Raw genomic sequence first — 23,471 nt, forward strand, 5'->3', positions numbered from 1 at the left:
TTTTATATGTTTTTGTCTTCTCAAGTCTGTCTGGTTTTTTATAGAAGAAAAGTTTGTTTATTTAATTGAGTAAAAAAAATATTATTTACTTAGTTTTGTAAAAAAAAAAAACTATGCTATTGACAAGGTGTTAATATTTATTGCTTGTCAAAAGAATTAAAGATGTTACATTCATAACACAAATACTATTATTCTCCTAATATTGACATTTGTCGGATAAATTAATTTTACAAGCACTAGTAAGAATATTTTTTTATCATAGGCTCTATTTGGTAAGCCAAATTTTAAGCTTATAGTTTATAAGTTCATATGATAATAAAAGATCGATTTGGTAACGGTCTTTTCATAACGAGTTTATAACTTATTTTACTGATTTATAGCTCATTTTTCAGATGCTATTTAAAATTGCATTTTAGCTTATAGCTTATAACTTATTATTTTTCTTTTCAATTTTATCCTTATTATTTTAATTGAATTCCACTTTTACCCTTTATAATTTATTTTAATATAAAATATAAAATAATTATGTATTATATTAGACCCAACCCAATTTAATTAATAATTTAAATAAACCTAATTTTATGCCGTGTGAATTGAAGCTAGGTTACCGTGTAAATTGAAGATTGGTTTCGGCAAAGTGGAGCATACAGCCCCGGCCCTGTGCCTGTGCAACCAGTGCCACAGCACAGGGCCTCACATGTATATGGGCCCCCAATTTAAATACTCAACCAGCCTAAATAAAATACTTCCCTTCCTAATTCCATCAGCCAATGCAAGTAAAAGATATAATATAGTATGAAATCTTTATAATATATTTGTGGCAATATTATCTCATTAGCCTAAATAAAATAATGCACTTCAATTATTGACTATTGTTTTAAGACAATTCATCATTTCAAAATAGTTGCAATTCATTATTTATTTCAATTGTTTCATTATTTAAGGCTTCGCAGTTCGCACACATTCTAAAACTATTCCAATTCACCTCTGCATTATTTTATTCTAGCGTTTAATATATATTTAATTTATTTAAGTGTGTAAATCATTATTTTTAATGAAAGATTATATATTATTATTTTATACATTGTATCAATTCAGCTTATTTATTTTTTAATTAAATTATTATAATTAAATAATAATAAATTAAATTGTTAAAAGTGAATAAGTGAGATGTGACGGATTATTAAATTGTTAAAAAATTATTTTTAAAGATCAATAAGTAAGTTCCCGCGAGTTTGAACTCACATCCTATATCCGATAGACTTAATATTCTATTATATCATTTACTAATAAATGTTTTAAATATAATATTTAAACAAGAATTTTAGTGTATATGTTATATTTTATTTTAATAGTTAGAAGCCGATTGTAAAAGTTAGAACAGGGCCTCCAATTTGTTTGGGCCGGCCCTGGGAGCATAGCATCATAGCAGGTGGTCAATCTCTTGCGGGTTTTTTTCATTCTATTATTTTTTAACTATTGTTATATCACCATATGATAGAGGTGTATTTCAATATAATTCATGAATAGCAACTCTTCCTAATCTTTTATTGTTTCTTTATATAATATGAATTATGTCTTTAGCAACATGATGTGATTCTATGTGATTAAAGAAAAGATGGAAGATACTTAATAAAATGCTGCAATTTAGTATTAAGACTTAAATTGATGTTATAATAGCAGCATTTGCATTGCATAACTATATTCGCATCAACTCACATGATGATATAATGTTTACCGTCCTTGACCAACATCCAAATTATGTACTTCATGATGATCTTTCAGATAGTGTTGTTGGTCCTTAAGGTGGGGACATACCAGAAGGAGAAGCAGGGAGATCAACCAAGACGAAGGAAATTCGTAATAATATTGCTGCTTTAATTTTGAATAATAGGCAATAGACTTATTTTGATTATTATTGCTTTAATTTGGAATAAGAGGCAATAGACTTATTTTGATTATTATTGCTGCTTTAATTTGGAATAATAGGCGATATACTTATTTTGATTATTATTTTAGATTAATATAACTAGTTGAGATTATCTTAATTTTTATTATATGTATTGCAACATTTACAATGTGTGTTTAATATATTTTCTTATTATGTTTAATTTTATGTATCTTAAATATTAATTTGACATACATTTTATTATAAATTAATATCTTTTTATATTAGTATATGTTTGCAATTTCGCATAAAATCATTTTTCAAGTCTCGTAAGTTTTTACTATTGTATGTGTACACCTTGACATGAAACAATAATTTTTTATTATAAAATTGAAACAAAGTATTTTTAAAAATATTTAGAATATGAAAATTAATATAATAATAGTATATAAAAAATTTAATAAATTTAAATTACTACATTTTAAAGTAACTTAAATATAGATTTTATTAAAAATCTTAGAAATGTCCTTCTATGTCATTTTACATTAATCAGCTAGTAAACCGCTAATTTTACCAAACAATTTAATTAGCTTATCAGCTATCAGCCATCGGCCATAAGCTATCAGCCATCAACCAAACAGAGCCATAATAGACCTATTTATTTTAACTTTAGAAAAATAGATTTTTTCTATATTTTTAAAAATGATTTTTATAAAAACGTTTTTAAAATATTTTAAAAAATAATTTATTTTTTTATAAATTAAAAGATTAATTCTGCCATCATGTAACATAAATATACAATATTGAAGATTAAAATATAGTCGAAATCACAAATTTTCCAAAATGCATCTCAAAAACAATTTTTATTAAAAGATAATTGAAATAACTAGAAATTTAAGTGATTTTTGAAAGTTTAAGATTAAAAAAAATTAATAAAAAATAAAATATCTGAAATAATATTTTAAGAATAACAACTTAAAACTTTCACCTTCCCCATCATTCTCCAAAAACCCAATATTGTTGGCAATAATAATGCAAACTCAATTTTGTTGTTCAATAATGCAATCAAACCTTAACAAATTTGATTAATGGATAGGAATAAATCCAAGGTGTTTGATGAAATGCTTCATCGAAAGTGTTTAATGGATGTGAAGAGTATACTTTGCAAATTACATAACTACTTTTATTCATGTTAAATGCATTCTGATTCATACTTACATCAGTAGTATGGACCACGGACTCTCTTATGAAGCCGCGTTTGATACCAAAATAATCAATGAAAGTTTTCACATCCTTTCCTCCTTTAGTCGTCATACGAGTAGTTTATATGATTATAACTTATATCTCCAAATTGAGATGCAACCAATCCGTAGATGGTTCAATGAAACAGTCTTTCTGAATGTTAGTACTCACAGGTCTCGAGATAGCGAATTCTGAAAAGAGGTTCCAAGTTGCATAAAATGCAGCAGCCACGATAGAAGCAACATGGTGTTTTGGTGTCACTGTCACAGCCATTGTACCATAGAAGGTAAAGTAGAGCAATGTAATGTAAAGTAAAGTACATAAAGAATAGATACCAAAAGAATTTATATGCGGTCTAGTCAAATCCGATCATGGCATAGACTAACTCCATATACCACAGCTTGAGCAAAGACATAAGGTAGCTCTAGCAAAATCTGTGACGAAAAGGGAGGTGTTAATATGAGAATTTCTAGTTTGCATAGTAAAGTAGTAAATCACTCAGTAGATTAAACTGTGATTATAGTTACCTGTGAAATTGCATAGGGTAAGGCAGAATACATCCCAGCAGTTTTTTTCTCTATAAAATACAGTTCTTTCAACCGCAACCACTGGCTGCACAGAAGAAGAATTTTGTACTCCAAGAGAACAGCAATATACATTGAACCCACAGCATTCAACAGGTCTTGTCTACTTGTGCTGCAAGACACCAAAATGTACTAGAATTTGACTATAAATAAACAGAGATTAGAAAATATAATGCTAGGTGAAAAATATGGAATTGTATTTTGATTAAAAATAGTTTGACTAACTGTTTTCCGCCAAGGTTCCAACACATTCTTCCAAACATCAAGGCTATGAATGCAGTGAAGAAAAACCTCACAGCAGTGTATGGTGGATTACGCCAATATGACCAACGTAGTTTCCATAAGCAGGCCTGGCATTGGACCAGGAAAGACTGCAATAATTGAGTAGGGAAACGAAGATCATTTGAACCAGGAGCAGGCTGGCCAACTTCTTATATGAGTTGTTTGTTACTCAACAAGTTCAGCTTCACGAGGTCCATCACTTCATCAATAAACATCTGCAACCATTTCTAATGTCCTTAAAGTCAGAATAATCAACCTAAAGTAAATTAAACTTTTCATTAGGAGATATGAAACCTAAAAGGGCATAGCTCTTGTGCTGTAAGCACTAACTGACCTTTCTGGTCTTGGAATTAACTCCTGAAGGTAAACGAAGCCATGCTGAGTAAAGCAGGGACTCACAAACTGCTACATGAGGTGAATGGATATCATTCTGCTCACAGTAGCCGGAGATTCTAGCAAATGATTCCTGCATTTTCGGCTTACCAGAAACCTTGATGTCTCCATCAATATATCCACCTGTTTTCCTACCAGCCAGAACATCCATCAAAAATGTCTTTCCGGTTCCACTTTCACCCATCAAAGCTGTGAGAATACCAGGTTTAAATGCACCATTAACACCCTTCAAAAGTACTAATCTTTCCTCTGACATTCCATTAAGCATAATTGTCATAAAAAGTGTGAAAAATAAAGCACCAGCACAAACACCCGCATCATCCTGATTATTGTGGTGCGTCTCAGTATGAAAAAACAGTGTCATTGCTATAATGCCATGACGAAAAGCTGAAAAACATATATCAAGAGCAATATGTTTAGTCACTCAAAATCATAATCACAGAATGCATGGATGAAAAAGAGTAACTTTTTACATCGTATTGATTCTATTGAACAAGCATCTTACCAAATTAAGTAAATTGGAGTGTCCGTTGTCAAAATGCTGATCAATATGTTTCTCTTCGTAGAAAGTTCTCTTACCGTATCCACACTGCCATTCATTTGTAGCTATATGAGATTTATGCTGTTCCCGATCTCTGTATATATCGTTGTCAGGGTGAAGCCCACACCTTCTTGAGATGTTATATTTTTCATTTTCCACATATGGTGTCAAAGACTGCAGCAAAAAAAACTTATATCAAGAGCATGCACATTTATCCCTTGTGTAATATTGATGCAAGTAGCATCAAGAGACTCACCCTTTTTATATTTGGATATGGTTGAATACCACTAGAATGATCTTCCAAGCTATTCTACTTCTATCTCTAGAGCAATGTATTTGATGATCATCACCGTGCTCCTGATTCAGAATACTGAGCAGTAACATTAATTTATTTGCCATGCTAATTCCAGGAAACAAAAACCAAGAAATGCATAAACATATAGACCAAGCAAAGGTAAAAGATATAGCACCGACACTTCAAATCAAATGCGTGTCTGTGTGTTACATTCAATCACTTTCATTTTCTTAATTATTAGTGACCGGTGATAAGAACGACATTATTAGGTTGTATTTCAGAGTTGACCACTTATTGTCTTGGGGATCCTATTATCAGTAATGGAGAAACAATAAATAACTCATTTTTCTCATTCTTCTAACTATGAAACAGGACAGACAAAAACACCGTAGACAATATGTAGGTCTAAAATACTTCCAATCAGACATTAAAACTGACTCACCTTGCAGCATTTGGTATCTTGTGAAGTATATCATGAGCTGCTGCCCTCATTCTATACCAACAGAAGCTTTTGGAAACAACTTGCGGTATAAGAATGAAAAATAATTTGATTCAACATCAATGACACTGACCAAATCTAACAAGATCGTCGATGCTACATGCTTCTATAATTGAGTCCAGAACGTTGTAAAGATTTTGATTTCAGAGTATTTTCCTTAAGCATAGCAAGGGTCCATTCACATTAATTGTACATACTGTTTTGCAGCTTTCGCTACCAAAAATCCAAGCAGGAACAAGATCCATGCTTAAAGTGATGAAAGCGATGACGATCCCTTATGACAATTTCACGATCAAATGCTTTAGAGATTAGCTTTACAACAGTATGACAATCATTACATATGCGCAAATTCTTTATTATTCTGATAGGAGCAGGTGGGGGTATAGTGATTAGTCCAAAGGCAACAGCAAGCTTCTCACTATGGCTGAAAAGAGCAGTTCCCTTCTCCTCTTCATCTATGTCCAATGAAACCTCACTTGTGATTGGTGTATAGCCCTCAATTTTTAGCTTTGCAGCCACTACATCTAACATATGCTCAATATCATTTATTTGAGGATGTGTCTTATCTCCCGCTAGGAATTCATGAACTATTCCATTTGCTTCAATCACGCTACAACCAGGTATCTTCACCACCCCATGGTGTGCCATATTTCCCCTAATTTCAAGAACATCGCCCCAATTTCCTTTTGAAGCATATATATTTGACAATAACACATGGAAACCGTCATGGTCTGGCTGAAGCTGGATGAGTTTCCTTCCCAACCTCTCTCCCATTTCATTATTAAGATGCTTTCTACAAGCCCCTAGCAAAGCACCCCAAGTAGCAACATCAGGTGCCATTGGCATATTCTCAATCAGTTCCTCTGCTTCTTTAAGCAAACCTGCACGTCCTAAAAGATCAACCACACATCCATAATGTTTAACATTTGGTTCTATATTGTGCTCTTGGGTCATTGAACTAAAGTAGCGGCGCCCCTCATCCACTAGGCCCATGTGTCGACATGCCCCAAGAACTCCCATAAATGTTATCTCATTAGGAAGTGTCTTGGTTTTTTTCATATCTTCAAACATGTTAAGTGACTTCTCTACCAAACCATTCATTGCCAACCCAAGAATGAGAGCATTCCAGGTAGAAACTCCCTTTTCCTCCATAGCATAAAAAACCTCTAATGCATTTTCAACACATCCGCATTTCATATACATATCTATAAGTGTCGTACCCAGAATGACATTAACTTGAAATTTGTTTTTACTTATATATGCATGAATCCATTTTCCCAAGTCCAAAGCAGCCATATGGGTGCAGGCTGAGATGACACTCACTAAAGCAGTCTCATCCGGCCTAATTCCAAGAGTCTGCATTTCCTGAAACAAAGCCACAGCCTCTGTGAAATATCCATGTTGAGCATAACCCGATATCATAGTACTCCAAGACACAACATCTTTCTCAACCATGGAATCAAACAATGTCTTAGCATCCTCAATTAAACCGCACATCAAATACCCAGAAATCATTGAGTTCCAAGACACCAAATCCAACAAGACACCACCTTTGAAAAGTTTCTTAGCATCCAATATCTCCCCGCAGCTTGAGTACAAATGTATCAATGCATTCTGAAGGCTAACATAATCTTGAATCCCTACTTTGGTTGCCAAACCATGCACCAACCTCCCCATCCGGACAACCGATAGGCTCGTACAAGCAGCGATAGCACTAACCACAACCACCTCATCCACCATGACCCCACAAGCATTCATATTCGCAAACAAAACCAACGCCTCCTCGCACATCCCATTCTGTTCAAAACAAGAAATCATCGCACTCCAAGAAACCATATCCTTTACTTCAATCCGATCAAAAAGCCTATGCGCCTTCTCAACAAAACCCTTTCTTCCAAACAACACAATCATGGAGTTAGAAGCAATAGTATTCCTCTCCGGCATCCTGTCATACAGAAATTCCGCTTCGCCAACATCACCCACATTAACATAACCCGCCAAAAGAGTATTCCATGAAACCATATCCAACACAAGACTTTCCTCAAACACCTGACGCGCACTCACCATGTTCCCACAAACAGCATACAAATTAATCAACGTGTTCCTAACATAAACATCCAAATCAAAACCAAACTTAACAACATGGCCATGAATTTGCTTTCCTTCATGCTCCGACACCCGAGCGGCACACGACCGGAGGAGAATCGGGTATGTGTAATGATCAGGCGGAGTGTTTTGAAAGAGAAAGAGCTTGTACAAATTAATAGCTTGATGAGGTGAATTGTGAAGCTCTAAGTGGGAACGCATGATAGTGTTCCAAATAAAGGTGTTGGGGTTGTGAAGGTGGTTGAATATTTTGAGGGAGTAATGGAAAGGAATGAAGTTGGAGTGAGTGGAGAAGTTGATGAGCCTGCTTGCTGCATAGGTGTCTGTGATGAAGCCAGTGAGGATCATTTGAGACAGAATCTGCTTGAATTGGTTCACCCATTGGCATCTTTGTAAGTTGGTCTCTAAGATGGAGAGGTTTATGGTTGGTGTTAAGGCTGTTAGTCTTCTGACATGTTCCAACATCACAAATACATCCAAAATACGATAAGCTCGGCGGCGGCGGAGGTGGCAGAATGTCGAAGCAATGAACGGCCGCGGCGGAGAGAAACCGTATGTTGAGATGACGTCGCACAAAACAATATAAGTTGGAAGGTAAATATCCTAATATTTTAATTGAGTGAGGATATTTTCGTAACTTGAGTTTTTTATAATTCAAAGGATACATCATTTTCTCAATGCAGTGTTGGAATATGCAAACATTGGATGAAAATCACACAGAACCATAGCAATACGTTGAACTCTATTCCTCTTATATAAGAGACGATATCTTCTTTTTCCAGCATACTCTACTTTCTCTTTCTTGGCATCAAAGTAAGCTTAGTTCTTGTGGTTAAATATATAACATTCTGTGTAACTCATGCAATTCCTTTTGTTATTTTGCACACTACATGTTTGATAAAATGTCTGTTTCATATATAACATTCTATGTAACAGAAACACATGCACATTCCTTTTCTTAGGTTTGTGTGAACTACAACTTGTATTCATCAATTAGAGTTTAATGGTATTTATTTTGTGATTTCATTGCCTGAAAGTTGTAAAACATGATTTCGTTGAGCTAACATGGGTTCCGGTGATAAATCTCCCTCATGATCTCCTTCAGAAGTAAAAATAACGTGACTAGAATAAGGAAAACTATGCTGGCAACTATTCGGAGATTCAACTCAGTGGCCGAACAATCTGCACGCCTAACCAAATTCTCTCTTCAACCCCCAAAATATGTGAGTTTTTTCCCTCTCTAATCCCCTTAGTTTTTTCTTTTTGAAAATAAAATAAAAAATTTCCATTTAGTCTTATTGATTTAACTAAACCCACACATGTTTAGTTTGCAATAGATAGAGAAGTATTTGGAAATATCAAATTAATTTAAATTGTCAATTAAGGCAAGTGTGGAACACCAACAGGTCTATAGAAACCTATAGATTGAAATCATAAATGGTTTTAAGATTGGTAATTATAGCTGATGGAAATGTTATTTCATCAATTGTTTTTTGCTTACATCCTTTAGCATTATTGTTTCAGGTAGAAGTAGAATTTGCCAATGGTAGTGCATTCAAATTATCTGCTGAGTTTCTCAGAATAAATAGCCCTGCAGTTGATGGAAAAATCAGATCAATTGGAGGTGAAAAGGTAACTTCATTATTTCAAATTGATTCAAGATCAGTGGATTTATTTCTAATGATGCTTACTTTATTGATGATTTTGTTAATCTAGGTGATATCTGGAAGACGCCATGTGGGAATTATGTCTGCAGAACCAGTAGGAAACTATGGGGTAAGGTACTACAATTTCAGACTTTAGAAACAAAATTCTTTGCTTAAATAAAACCTAATACTCTCTCCCAACTAAAACTTGATTGTTTAATTGGATGATCCAGGCTCAATTTTGATGACTTGCATAAAACTGGTATTTATTCCTGGGATTATTTCTATCATCTAGGAAGCAACAAGTTTACCCTTATGAGAAATTACATAAAAACACTGAAGAAATACGGGCTTAGTCGAGATCCGCGAGGAAGAAAATGATGCAGACTTCGGTTTGACTTACCCGAATCTAGTTTCAGATGTGTTGGCAGTTTTCATGCTAATAGTCATATGTAGCTGCAAGAGTGGTCTAAAAAACTGCTCTACCATAACAACCCTAATAATTCTCGTTCGTTGTGTTTGAGCATATTTCAGAACTTGTATTACCCCATATGAATCAGTCTCTGTAGTATGAAATCAAACTGGTTGTAGTAAGATTCAATCTTCAAATTTTTAGTTACACAAAATTCTTCAGAATCACTCTCTGTAATCAGATTGGTTTTGTAATAAAACTAGTAACAAATCCGTGCATTCGCATGGGTTCTGGTATGGGACGCGTATTTGGCGCATATATATATATATATATATATATATATATATATATATATATATATATATATATATATATATATATATATATATATATATATATATATATATATATATATATATATATATATATATATAAATTAAGAAACATAATTTTGTAAAATAAAAATAATTAAAATAATAAACATTAATTTATGTATAAAAAAACAGGAACAAATTGGAAAGCATTGGAATTAGAGAAATAAATCATATTAATTAAAATTGACATAAGGAAATATTAGAAAATAATATTGGTATGATTTATTGAGCAATTTATTTTTATAATTAGTATAATTGGTTTTTATAAAATTTATTAAAACAAAAATAGGTTAATAATATGGGCCTGAATTAGAAGAAAGAAACAATACGTGCATAAATTTGGGCCCAAATAAACAAATTAGAGCCGGTTGATTCATAACATGAAGAATGATCTAAAAAAAATTCAATTTAACGTTGTATTTATTAAATTTTGGACTATGGTTAAAAATATAAAGAAAATGAAAAGTCAGTAATACACCTGGCATAAGTTTATTACCCGTGCGTTCACATGGTACTGGTGTGTTAAAAAAAATACTGTTGTGTTACCCGTGTATTCACACAGATTTTGGTCTGATTACCCGTACACTCACATGGTACTAGTGTGTAATCTGTGTGTCCGCACGGGTATTGGTGTAGTACGCACACTTTTGTTTTAAAAATTTAAATAAAAAATAAAATTGTTTTATCAAAATAATTTATTATTTTTAAAATCAAAATAAAATTGTTTTATATCAATATTATATATTTCAATTTTTCATATATTATCAAGAAATGTCAAAAAGTAATTAGATACATTATATTTTTGATGGTCTAAGTTATAACAACATATTATTATATCAAGAAATTCATATTACTTCTACAGCATTTGGTCATATTATAGAATATGTGATTTCAAACTATGGCTTGTTTTCATCTCTCTTCTCAACTAATCATAAATAATTCATAAATTATAGAATATGTGATTGCAAGCTATGGCTTGTTTTCAGCTCTCTTCTCAACTAATCATAAATAATTTATAAATTCAATTTCATATGTTATTTCAATTTGTTTGTTATACACATATATTAATACAGGTCTCATTCATTCACATTTTTTTATTCATTATTGAATTCAAATCAAATGAAAGATGTAAACTGAAGATTCATACAAAGACATTCTAAACTTTTGAAGCAAAAAATATTAGAAAATTTGTGCAGTCTAATAAGCTATATTTGAAAATTAGAAAGCACAATAATTAATAAAAAGGATCCTAAGTAGAAACCTGTTTCAATTGCATAAAGTGGAAAACATTTTGAGTTTATTCCATTATAGAGATTATTTAATTTTTTATTCCCATAAGATCGTCATTGTTTGATATTTTAAATAAGAACAACACTATATTTTGTGCAACAAATTGTGCTTATCTTGGCTACAAAGTTGAGCATGGATAAGCACCATAAAACTACTCATTTGTTTGACAGCAATAGATGCCCATTATAGTCTACAATGTGGCTAGTAGCTTTCAAGTTGCAATCTCAAAGATAAAATAAAATCAATTTCTATTCAACTATTACTACATTACTTAAACTTATCAAACAACAATGTAATCGAAACATAAATCTGATGTTTCTATTCATCCAATTATTAGTTCTCAAAATAGTTGCAGTATAATAATGATATTGAAATGAAATTATTCGAAATAGCTCATTTAATATTTAAATAATGGTATGGAATAAACTAAGCTATCCATTCAGATTTGTATCAACATTTGTTCTTGTCGTCGTCATTCTTCTTGAATTTCATAGTCGTCTTTGTGTTCTTAGGATGTATCGTATCACAACCCCGAATATGATTATTGTGTTTTCTTGCTTTATTGTTGTTGTGAATCATTATTACTTCTCTCTTTAAAGAGAAACAAAAATCAAAAAATGAATTTTGATTCCATTTAATAAAATGCTCACCTATAATCTTCTTCTGCAGTTTTATAGTGGCCTTTTTGCAAATAAGCCGAAGACAAGTTCTCTAGTATCCTCAATATCTCTATAGTACATGATAAGGGAGACAGTGAAAGAGAATAAAGTAGGTCGTTAGATGCTCAATTTTTCCCATTGAAGTAATAAGAAATGACCTGGGGAGCAAAAACATAAGCCAGGGTTCCAAAAATAGCACCATCCAGAAGAAAGTCAGTAACGAATTCCCCGCCTCCATCTCCTCTATTATCACTGCACAAAGGAAACAGTTAATAGAGATAAAAATCTATATAATCTTCTAAAATATGCAACCAATAAGATCAAGATACACGCAGATTCAATGTTTCAACCAGTGCTCCAATCTAAGCATTCAAAAGACAACTAAGACATAACAATCTGATTAGTGCATCTTGATGCACATTCTCTTATATTTTTACTTATGCATTTCTTTACTTTATTTTGGTTATTCTTATGTTTTATGTTTTTATATTTTACTTTATTTTTTCCTTTAATTGATTTTCGTACTTAATTTTCAGCTTCGGCAGCTTTCACAGAAACGATCATAACTCGAGTTCTAGGAATGCGATTGAGGTGTTCTAATAATCGCCGGAAAGCTAAGAGAGAGAGCTACGACTTTCATGTTGGAGTCGAAGTCAGATTCGGAGCCTATATTTCCCAGATTTGCGTTCGAAGCTGCAGCACTATTTTATTTTCTGTTTTGGGTCGTTAGTTGTGGGCCTGGGTTTTGTAATTTTACCCAGTTGGGTCATTAACGGGTTGTGTTATTTCCCTAAGACCTAGCAGCCGTGGTACTGTTCACATTACACTATTCACGAAATTTTCTGAGCTTTTACGAACTCATGGAGAATTAATCGCCCTTGAGTCAATCTACTGTATTTCAGGTTCCAACACTTGAGATTATTATAATGTTAATTTTAGTTTAATTCCTTTCAATGATATTTTGTGTTCTTGTATGCTTAATTCAATTGCATGAAATATATTGATTCAATTTGGTTGATTGTATGATCCTAACATAGGCACGTCACGTTGTAACACCCTTCTAAACCCCGCGGAAATTATTAAAATAATCCAGAGTAAAACATGAAAACAAGGGTGCCACAATTCCAATTAAAACAAATCATCATAAATCGATCGTCATGCTTCACTTAGGAACGAATCATCAATTTAACAAAATCATGTTTTTACACAACGGAACATTAATCAACGGATAAGCATAACATCATCTATGCAATATCCCACAAAATTATTCCAATAACAACAAAATAGAGTATCATCATAAACTCTAACTAGCGTTCCCCCAGTGTTACAATATCAGAGCATGACACCGACGCTATACTTAAACAAACTGGCCTATGAGCTATCCTCACCAAAGCCACAAGCCGCTATTCGCCAATCTGAAAATGTCAACAGTAAGGGTGAGTCTCATTCAAATTAACAAATGTTATTGAATCATAAATAATAACACATCATAGTTACATCATTCACCCAATTGTTTCATAAACAGACATTCAGACAAGTTTCATCATCACAAAACAATCAACCAACACATCATCAATATTTATAACACTGGAATACATGATACATCCAATCATGTTATAAAAGTCATGCATATGAATGCAACTGACACTATGCATGTGGTACCAACATCATCAAATGGGAATAACCCATGACCGATCCAACATCATCAAGATACGGCCCTGCCAGCACAGATTCCACACAATGGGAATCATGCCCTTTACTGATCCAACACATCATCATGGATACAACATCATCAATGAATATGAATGAATGCAAACATACATGAACATACTTATACCATCGTCAAGTCTATGAGTAACATCAGCAAATACTCATTTCATCATCATCATCATCATCATCATCATCAACATCATCATCATCAATATCAAAGTATGTTTATATACATTGGCACCATTCAAATACAATCAATCATCATCATCATCATCATCATCATTAAAGAACATACATGTATCCACATCAATCATCATCATCAATAAGGAAGAACATACATGTATCCACATTATTCTAAAACAAAGTAATCATCATCATATAATTCTCAACAAATCATCACATCATAATGTTTTTCAAAACAACATCTTATATTGTCACATTTCATCATATATGTCAACAATATGTCATCCATCCAACAGACAAGATATTCACATCATACTCACATCATCACAAAACTATCTCATAAGATTCATCATACCAACAAACAAATCATCACATGAATCATGTTTTAAACATAGCTTGTATCGTTACATCTTATCATATATATCCACAACACATCATACATCAAAACAAGCAAATGTTGATAAAATAAATTCAATATGCTGCTCATTATATTATTATAACACAAAGAATATTTCATAAGTTTCATCCTGCTCGAAACGGCACTTAAAACAGGCCAACGATTCAAAAGTTATGCATCTTTAAACTTTTCAAAAATTACTAGCAGCACGCGGCGCCACACATTGTTCGCGACGCGCTGCCAGGAAACGACGCCTTCGCGGCGCAAACAAAGGTTCGCGGCGCGAAACGAGAAAATAAGTACGCCTTCGCGGCGCCAACACTGGGACGCGGCGCGACCTGAGCGTATCAAAACTTCCTGGATTTCTGCCCAGCCGTTCACGGCGCCAACCCTATGCACGCGGCACGAACCGGTAAATTTCAGAGATCTCAATCGCAATTGACAGCATACGAACCTGAATCCCAAATTCCTCAACCTAGACCAAATCGATTCAAGTTGATCAAACACCACAAAACAGCCACACAACATATATCATACACACATATAATATATATTATGCATCATCAAACATCATACAACACCAAATTCATGGAATTCATCAAAATAGATAATTATCAACAAACATCCCCAAAATCCCAACTCTGTCATACGACTCAATTGACATGAAATAATATATCTATATCAGTCCTATTATCCATAACCCGATAATAGATGTTAATCGGAAGAGTCCCCCCTTACCTTAGCCAAGAATCTGGACTTTTCCCCTTCTTCTCCATCAAACCCGTAAGCCTCTTTTCTTCACTTTCAGCAAGAATTCCCAATCTTCAAACTCGCTTATCTCCCTCATCGAGAACCTCCCTGACACGAATTAATATATCAAATTGAAGGAAATTTCGTGTAGAATCCGAATCTTCGAGAATTACCTGATTTGGAGTTACGAGCAGAGAGTTATAACCCATTTTGTGAAGGCTGCACCATGAATACGAAAATGGCTTTTGTATATGAGTTCTTCTTCTCTCCCTCTTAGGTCTTTCTCCTATCTTTCTCCATTTTCTCTTATTTTCTTGTTTTATCAAAACATAACATAATTTAGTAATGGGCTTCTTTACACTAACACCCCCACATTACTAACTCCACCAATGGCCCAACACTATATTTTATTATTTATTCTCACATAATTCCAATAAAATGCTAATTCAAATTAATTAATTTAAAACTTAATTAAATTAATTATATAAGAAATTTTGGGATGTTACAACTCTCCCCCACTAAAAGAGTTTTCGTCCTCGAAAACATATCTCAAGTGAAAAGTTCCGGATAGGAGTCTTTCATCTGACTCTCCAGTTCCCATGTAACATTTACATCAGTCGATCCTCAAAAATCCATCTTACATAACCAACAGGAAGCACATCTCACGCATTCAATCTCAGCTCTTACGTCGCATTTGACCACCTAAAGGCGTACCACTTGCTATATCTTCAAAAGGTTAACAACAATAGAACAATTGAGATACGACCCATACAATACGCCCAATAACTGAATAATATAATTACGCAACCATGGTATGATCACATTGATCAACACTGCAGTAATGCATTCCATCTACCAAACGTATCGATCTTAAATATACTTTCCATCTGAAAGATAAAATAATACTTTCACCAACTGCTTTTCTCAAGAACCTTAATAATAATATTCTTCATACCATTGAATTCCAATTATCTGACTTCTCTTAAGTTACTCCATCAATTATCCAACACTTTATATTCTGCTTTCGCCGCACTACTCTGGTTACTCGTTACCACCATCATTACCAATTAGATTTCTGAGTTACACCCAACTATAGCCCTCTTTACTCATTCATTCAAGAATCATTCTTTACCATCCATGGTACTAATTTACCCCTCAGCAATGCTTACTCGCATCCAAAAACAAATTCCAGATTTACTTCGTCCATTAAAACATTTCAACCATCGGAATGAGTATACACAAGTAATTATAATCACACTCATCAGCCTTAATATACCATCGCTTACAAAATGGCTCAAACTGAGTCTCGCTCTTTTCTAAGAATTAAATCAACCTCGTCCTCCATGGAGTATAATTCCTCATTATGTCTGGAATCTACAATAACATCTTACAACAGCACAAAATTATTATAGTATCATATGGTATCAACTCATCGTCTCAACTTCGCCAAATACATACTCGTTAACTACGTACAACCATAATAACATATCCATCATCTCGGTAATTATTCAAAAGAGTTATAATTCTTCGACACGACATCCTTACATCCTCTAGATTCTAAATCCAACATATAGATCAACACATATTCTCTATGTAGGCTCCCGACATATTAATTCCTCACTTCCCGCGAGTAGTACTCATAACACTACTCCACGTCACACTTTCGCTGCGCGAATCTGATTACCCGTCTTAAGTCATTTGTCCATCATGTTGCACTCTTTCATATTCACCTCTTCATAAGTTCACACATCATAGTGAGTGATTATTTCCACGGCTTAGTATTCATCACATCTTATACCATTAAGGTAACAAAACAAGTTCATCTCATTTATATGATTCCGTCTACTATCAACAAGAGATTAAGGGTGATCAAGTCCTCAATTTGTCAATAGATAGTCGACATCCATATTTAAGCATAAACCGTCGTTACTACATAATAGTGTCCTTTCCGAGTTTGCACCCAAACTCATTAACATCGTCATAGTTCAATAATTCACTACGGTGTCCTTCTTCTAAAATATTCTTCCGAAGCTCAAAACATCCGGAACACAAATCCAATCACTCAACCTCATTATACCATTCTCGTCGATTCTGAATTCATCGCCTTTACCTTGGTAATTCAAAGTCAACTTACCGCTCAACTCAACATCATCTTTCTGACCTTCTCTAATCTCGTCAAGAATACCACTAGTCAGCCTTAGCATACCCAAACTAACACTATTAGGATCACCTTCATATACCAAACTCAATTTCTAAATTTTTCAATTAAATCCAACTCTTTCACCATTTGCACCGACATATTTAAAGACTCCTACTCAACGCAGTAACACAACATTCATAACTCGTAGTTTTACTCCAAATTCTATGACATCTTTCGTGCCCAAATATCATCCCAATCGACATTTCAACCAAGTCTTCCTCACATTTAATAGGTGTCATAAATCCTCTAAAATTTTTTTTTTTTATACTTGTCGTTGCTTTAGCATCACAAATATGACTTCAACCGTTCTAAAGTTTATTTCACCTTTACTACTAATTCACTTCTCACTAAAATCCATCGGTACTCAAGTCATCTTTATTACCGAACATCTCATCAACTTATTCATCGACAACATATTCTACTCAATTTTGTTTCAAACAATTGCGGTAGTAGGCATTCCTATTCAACAAGTTTCACGCTTCCTTAACCAACTTCAGAATCTCCCTTCATAGGATCACCCTCACTGTATTTATAAATCTCCCATAAGGTAGAACATAATCTCTCCTCTTCGTAGGTTCAAACGGAACATTAATCCGACACTCGGAACTCAAGATATGAATTTTCCAATCATTGCCCAAGAAATGCAACACCGACATCATGCAGCGACACTCTATACGATATATCCAAAACTCCTCAATTGGTACATTCAATTCTTAAAATTACTTCTCAACAAACCTTCTAATTATTCCTTCAATCCGTTCAACACTGACATCCCCTGCAGTACCAATATACAAGTCTAGTTATAAGAACAAGAGTAACCGCAACTTCACCTCTTTCCAACGTCATCCTGTCACAATTAATTATGTTACAGCTGCTGCAACCATTTTTATAACAAAGTTCATCTTGTTAGCTTTCCGACGCTTCAAATGGAACTCAAATCGGATGCCCAGAACTCCAGTTATGAATTTTCGAAGTTCTGCAGCTATTCAGCAATTTTCCTGCGTTTTGTTTACGAAAATCTTACTCCAAAACTCATTCTCTTCAACTCGATCGCATTCCAAACAGCCCCTTATCATATCTCTTCACTTCCAAAGACTCTTATAACTTGAGCAACACATCCCATCGCCGAAGTGCGATTTCTGCAACATTACGACAGCAATCCTCTTTGCAAACTTGCAACTGATCCTCTTCCAAGACCCAAGGCTACTCAACTGACAACTTCGCAGCACACAGCAGAGCTGACACATCGCAACTTTCTAATTTTCCTCTCCTACAATTAATCACCAAATACCTCTAATCATCTTCCTTCAAGATTTTTCAACTCAATTACCCGTCAAATCTTAATTCCAAGTCACCTTCAATTCGGGAACAACAAACTCCAACAATGCTTGCACTGTTGCCAACAACAGCCTACTGAATCAATCATCTTACAACTGAAACATAACCGATAAGCGAAGCTTCTCCCCCACTTGTTTCAAACCAACTTCTTCAACAAACAACCAAGTACCGACAGTGATTCACTCACATGTCGCGTACCAAGGGATAATATGCCGACAGTATTCAACTGTCGTGCAACTCAACTGACTCGACAATTGGCCGGACGGACCGACCTGCTCTGATACCACTATTGTAACACCCTTCTAAACCCCGCGGAAATTATTAAAATAATCCAGAGTAAAACATGAAAACAAGGGTGCCACAATTCCAATTAAAACAAATCATCATAAATCGATCGTCATGCTTCACTTAGGAACGAATCATCAATTTAACAAAATCATGTTTTTATACAATGGAACATTAATCAACGGATAAGCATAACATCATCTATGCAATATCTCACAAAATTATTCCAATAACAACAAAATAGAGTATCATCATAAACTCTAACTAGCGTTCCCCCAGTGTTACAATATCAGAGCATGACACTGACGCTATACTTAAACAAACTGGCCTATGAGCTATCCTCACCAAAGCCACAAGCCGTTATTCGCCAATCTGAAAATGTCAACAATAAGGGTGAGTCTCATTCAAATTAACAAATGTTATTGAATCATAAATAATAACACATCATAGTTACATCATTCACCCAATTGTTTCATAAACAGACATTCAGACAAGTTTCATCATCACAAAACAATCAACCAACACATCATCAATATTTACAACACTGGAATACATCCAATCATGTTATAAAAGTCATGCATATGAATGCAACTGACACTATGCATGTGGTACCAACTTCATCAAATGGGAATAACCCATGACCGATCCAACATCATCAAGATACGGCCCTGCCAGCACAGATTCCACACAATGGGAATCATGCCCTTTACTGATCCAACACATCATCATGGATACAACATCATCAATGAATATGAATGAATGCAAACATACATGAACATACTTATACCATTGTCAAGTCTATGAGTAACATCATCAAATACTCATTTCATCATCATCATCATCATCATCAACATCATCATCATCATCATCAAAGTATGTTTATATACATTAGCATCATTCAAATACAATCAATCATCATCATCATCATTAAAGAACATACATGAATCCACATCAATCATCATCATCAATAAGGAAGAACATACATGTATCCACATCATTCTAAAACAAAGCAATCATCATCATATAATTCTCAACAAATCATCACATCATAATGTTTTTCAAAATAACATCTTATATTGTCACATTTCATCATATATGTCAACAATACGTCATCCATCCAACAGACAAGATATTCACATCATACTCACATCATCACAAAACTATCTCATAAGATTCATCATACCAACAAACAAATCATCACATGAATCATGTTTTAAACATAGCTTGTATCGTTACATCTTATCATATATATCCACAACACATCATACATCAAAACAAGCAAATGTTGATAAAGTAAATTCAATATGCTGCTCATTTAATTATTATAACACAAAGAATATTTCATAAGCTTGATCCTGCTCGAAACAGCACTTAAAACAGGCCAACGGTTCAAAATTTATGCATCTTTAAACTTTTCAAAAATTACTAGCAGCAAGCGGCGCCACACATTGTTCGCGAGGCGCTGCCAGGAAACGACGCCTTCGCGGCGCAAACAAAGGTTCGTGGCGCGAAACGAGAAAACAAGTACGCCTTCGCGGCGCCAACACTGGGACGCGGCGCGACCTGAGCGTATCAAAACTTCCTGGCTTTCTGCCCAGCCGTTCACGGCGCCAACCCTATGCACGCGGCACGAACCGGTAAATTTCAGAGATCTCAATCGCAATTGACAGCATACGAACCTGAATCCCAAATTCCTCAACCTCGACCAAATCGATTCAAGTTGATCAAACACCACAAAACAGCCACACAACATATATCATACACACATATAATATATATTATGCATCATCAAACATCATACAACACCAAATTCATGGAATTCATCAAAATAGATAATTATCAACAAACATCCCCAAAATCCCAACTCTGTCATACGACTCAATTGACATGAAATAATATATCTATATCAGTCCTATTATCCATAACCCGATAATAGATGTTAATCGGAAGAGTCCCTCCTTACCTTAGCCAAGAATCTGGACTTTTCCCCTTCTTCTCCATCAATCCCGTAAGCCTCTTTTCTTCACTTTCAGCAAGAATTCCCAATCTTCAAACTCGCTTATCTCCCTCATCGAGAACCTCCCTGACACAAATTATTATATCAAATCGAAGGAAATTTCGTGTAGAATCCGAATCTTTGAGAATTACCTGATTTGGAGTTACGAGTAGAGAGTTATGACCCATTTTGTGAAGGCTGCCCCATGAATAAGAAAATGGCTTTTGTATATGAGTTCTTCTTCTCTCCCTCTTAGGTCTTTCTCCTATCTTTCTCCATTTTCTCTTATTTTCTTGTTTTATCAAAACATAACATAATTTAGTAATGGGCTTCTTTACACTAACACCCCCACATTACTAACTCCACCAATGGCCCAACACTACATTTTATTATTTATTCCCACATAATTCCAATAAAATGCTAATTCAAATTAATTAATTTAAAACTTAATTAAATTAATTAAATAAGAAATTTTGGGATGTTACACACGTCGCGTTTGCTTAATTCGTTTCGTTTTTGTGTCTGATCAATCATGTTTGCTTAATTCATGAGAATTTATCCCGTTTGCTTAATTCGGAAATAGGATCATACGTCTTGCAAACCTCACAGCGCTTGTCATTGAGTTTGTATCCAAATAGGAATGAACAATCCGCTTAGGGTATTAAAATTATAATAATCGATGATAGTAAGAACTAAATTGGTAGATTGACTTATTTCATAATTCATTTATTTCACAACAGCTTATTTCAATAATCACTTTTTCTATAAATTGAATACCAAAATAAACTCCCCTTAATTTGATTTCCAATTGGTTAGTAATAACTAAGAATCCTTGTGAGACGATATCCGAGTTGTCGTTACCGTCGTTACTACAGTTTACAAAACACTCGTTTTTTATCCGTACGCGACAGCGGATCAAATTGGCACCGTTTCCGGGGATTCTTGTCGTTATTAACTGATTTTAGAGTCTTAGGTTTAGTGTTCGTGCTTTTAGGCCATAGGTTCCTCGCGGTTTCGGCCATAACGCCTTTTTGAGTCGAAAAATCGGTTTTTGGGAAAATTGAGTTTGATCGATTCTTTTTTGCCTATTGGGAGCAGAAAAATTGTGCGATCAATACTCCAAATTCCAACCTCAAATCTCCAAATTCCTCTTTTTTCTATTTTTAGTTATTTTTTTTACTGTTTCAAAAAAATCCAAAAAAAAATTCCATAATTCTTATTTCGTCTAATTAGATGAAATTCTGTGTTTTTATAATTTTCTGATTTTAATTTAATCGTTTTCCTTCTTTCTATTTGTTTCTGCCTACTTTGGATATGGTTGGTATTTTTGTGTTTGTTGAAACCATGGTTGAACAAAGAACTTTGACGCAGTTGGCTGTCCCTAATGTGAACTATAATGGTTTATGTATTGACTATCCTGCGGCTGATGCACCTTTTGAATTGGAATATGGTTTAACACATTTGTTGCCTAGGTTTAATGGTTTTGCAGGAGAGGATCCGCATAAGCATCTGAAGGAATTTCAGGTTGTGTGCTCTGCACCTTCCGAACCTTCACTAGAGGATATTGTCAAACAAATGGCTGCAAATAATCTCCACTATCAACAACAAATAGATTCTACTCTTCAGACTTTGCAAACACAAATTGGACAACTTGTCACTTTGATGAATGCTGTAACACCCCTTTTATACCCCAAAATAAATAAGCATATAATCAGAGAATAAGCATGCATATAATTCAAAAGGGCGTCACATCGACGTTTTCAAAAACTAAAAGCTTTTAAAAACCGACAGCAATTATCTACAATATACACTACACCTGGTCATTTCAAATAACACTTAATCATTTAATCATAATTCATCCAAAATATGCATTCACAGCGAAAAATATTAAATACTCATGTATTTCATAAAATGATTCATGTCCCATACCATGATCATATCTCAATAATCATCTCAATCATAAAATGAACCATAATCAGCATATTTGGCATAAAAGCCTCTCAACAAGAAGTAGCCAAATAATCAGGTTCTGAAGTCACAACATAATACATAATCAAATAGAAACATGAGTTCAACACCACTAGTCTACCCAGTGTTACATAACTAGAGCATCGACTCACTACCTAATCTCCAACAAAACACGGAAGAATCTCTGGCTAGATCACGCACGAGCTACTAAACTCCAGAACCTGCATGTCGCCAAACGAGGGCAACATTAAAACAGAAGGGTGAGAATACAAATCATTATGAAGAAAGTATAATAAGATACAATGGTCAAAATCAACAACTATAGGGATAAATTACACCTTGCCTAATCATATAAAATAATATTAATCCATATATTCACATATATTAAGCATTCAACAAGTATCAAGAGTATGATATTCCAATTTCAATACTA

At 34.0% G+C, this 23,471-nt stretch overlaps 2 protein-coding genes across 6 annotated transcripts; one reads left to right on the plus strand and one right to left on the minus strand.

Annotated features, from left to right (window-relative positions):
* Nucleotides 1-2,869: 2,869 nt before the first annotated feature.
* On the minus strand, nucleotides 2,870-8,487 carry LOC131625009 (pentatricopeptide repeat-containing protein At3g62890-like). 4 transcript variants are annotated; one of them, XM_058895926.1, is made up of 8 exons: nucleotides 5,668-8,487; nucleotides 5,187-5,300; nucleotides 4,895-5,104; nucleotides 4,331-4,776; nucleotides 3,940-4,223; nucleotides 3,658-3,826; nucleotides 3,466-3,564; nucleotides 2,870-3,321 (listed from the first exon to the last, which is right to left on the minus strand). In XM_058895926.1, exon 1 carries the CDS (start codon nucleotides 8,293-8,295, stop codon nucleotides 5,938-5,940), a length of 2,358 nt encoding a protein of 785 aa, XP_058751909.1. In that variant the 5' UTR covers nucleotides 8,296-8,487; the 3' UTR covers nucleotides 2,870-3,321; nucleotides 3,466-3,564; nucleotides 3,658-3,826; nucleotides 3,940-4,223; nucleotides 4,331-4,776; nucleotides 4,895-5,104; nucleotides 5,187-5,300; nucleotides 5,668-5,937. The 4 variants fall into 4 exon arrangements, with proteins under 4 accessions (XP_058751909.1, XP_058751910.1, XP_058751908.1 ...); XM_058895927.1 differs by having other exon boundaries at nucleotides 2,870-3,564; nucleotides 5,187-5,287; XM_058895925.1 differs by having other exon boundaries at nucleotides 2,870-3,564; nucleotides 3,940-4,211.
* LOC131625010 (uncharacterized) lies at nucleotides 8,138-10,184 on the plus strand. Of its 2 annotated transcripts, none has more exons than XM_058895928.1 (6): nucleotides 8,138-8,424; nucleotides 8,514-8,643; nucleotides 8,868-9,053; nucleotides 9,355-9,462; nucleotides 9,547-9,611; nucleotides 9,710-10,184. In XM_058895928.1, exons 3-6 carry the CDS (start codon nucleotides 8,922-8,924, stop codon nucleotides 9,855-9,857), a joined length of 453 nt encoding a protein of 150 aa, XP_058751911.1. In that variant the 5' UTR covers nucleotides 8,138-8,424; nucleotides 8,514-8,643; nucleotides 8,868-8,921; the 3' UTR covers nucleotides 9,858-10,184. The 2 variants fall into 2 exon arrangements, with proteins under 2 accessions (XP_058751911.1, XP_058751912.1); XM_058895929.1 differs by having other exon boundaries at nucleotides 8,141-8,424; nucleotides 8,936-9,053.
* The last annotated feature ends 13,287 nt before the right edge of the window (nucleotides 10,185-23,471 follow it).

Source organism: Vicia villosa, unplaced genomic scaffold (assembly GCF_029867415.1).
Source record: "Vicia villosa cultivar HV-30 ecotype Madison, WI unplaced genomic scaffold, Vvil1.0 ctg.000177F_1_1, whole genome shotgun sequence".
Classification (NCBI taxonomy): Eukaryota; Viridiplantae; Streptophyta; class Magnoliopsida; order Fabales; family Fabaceae; genus Vicia; species Vicia villosa.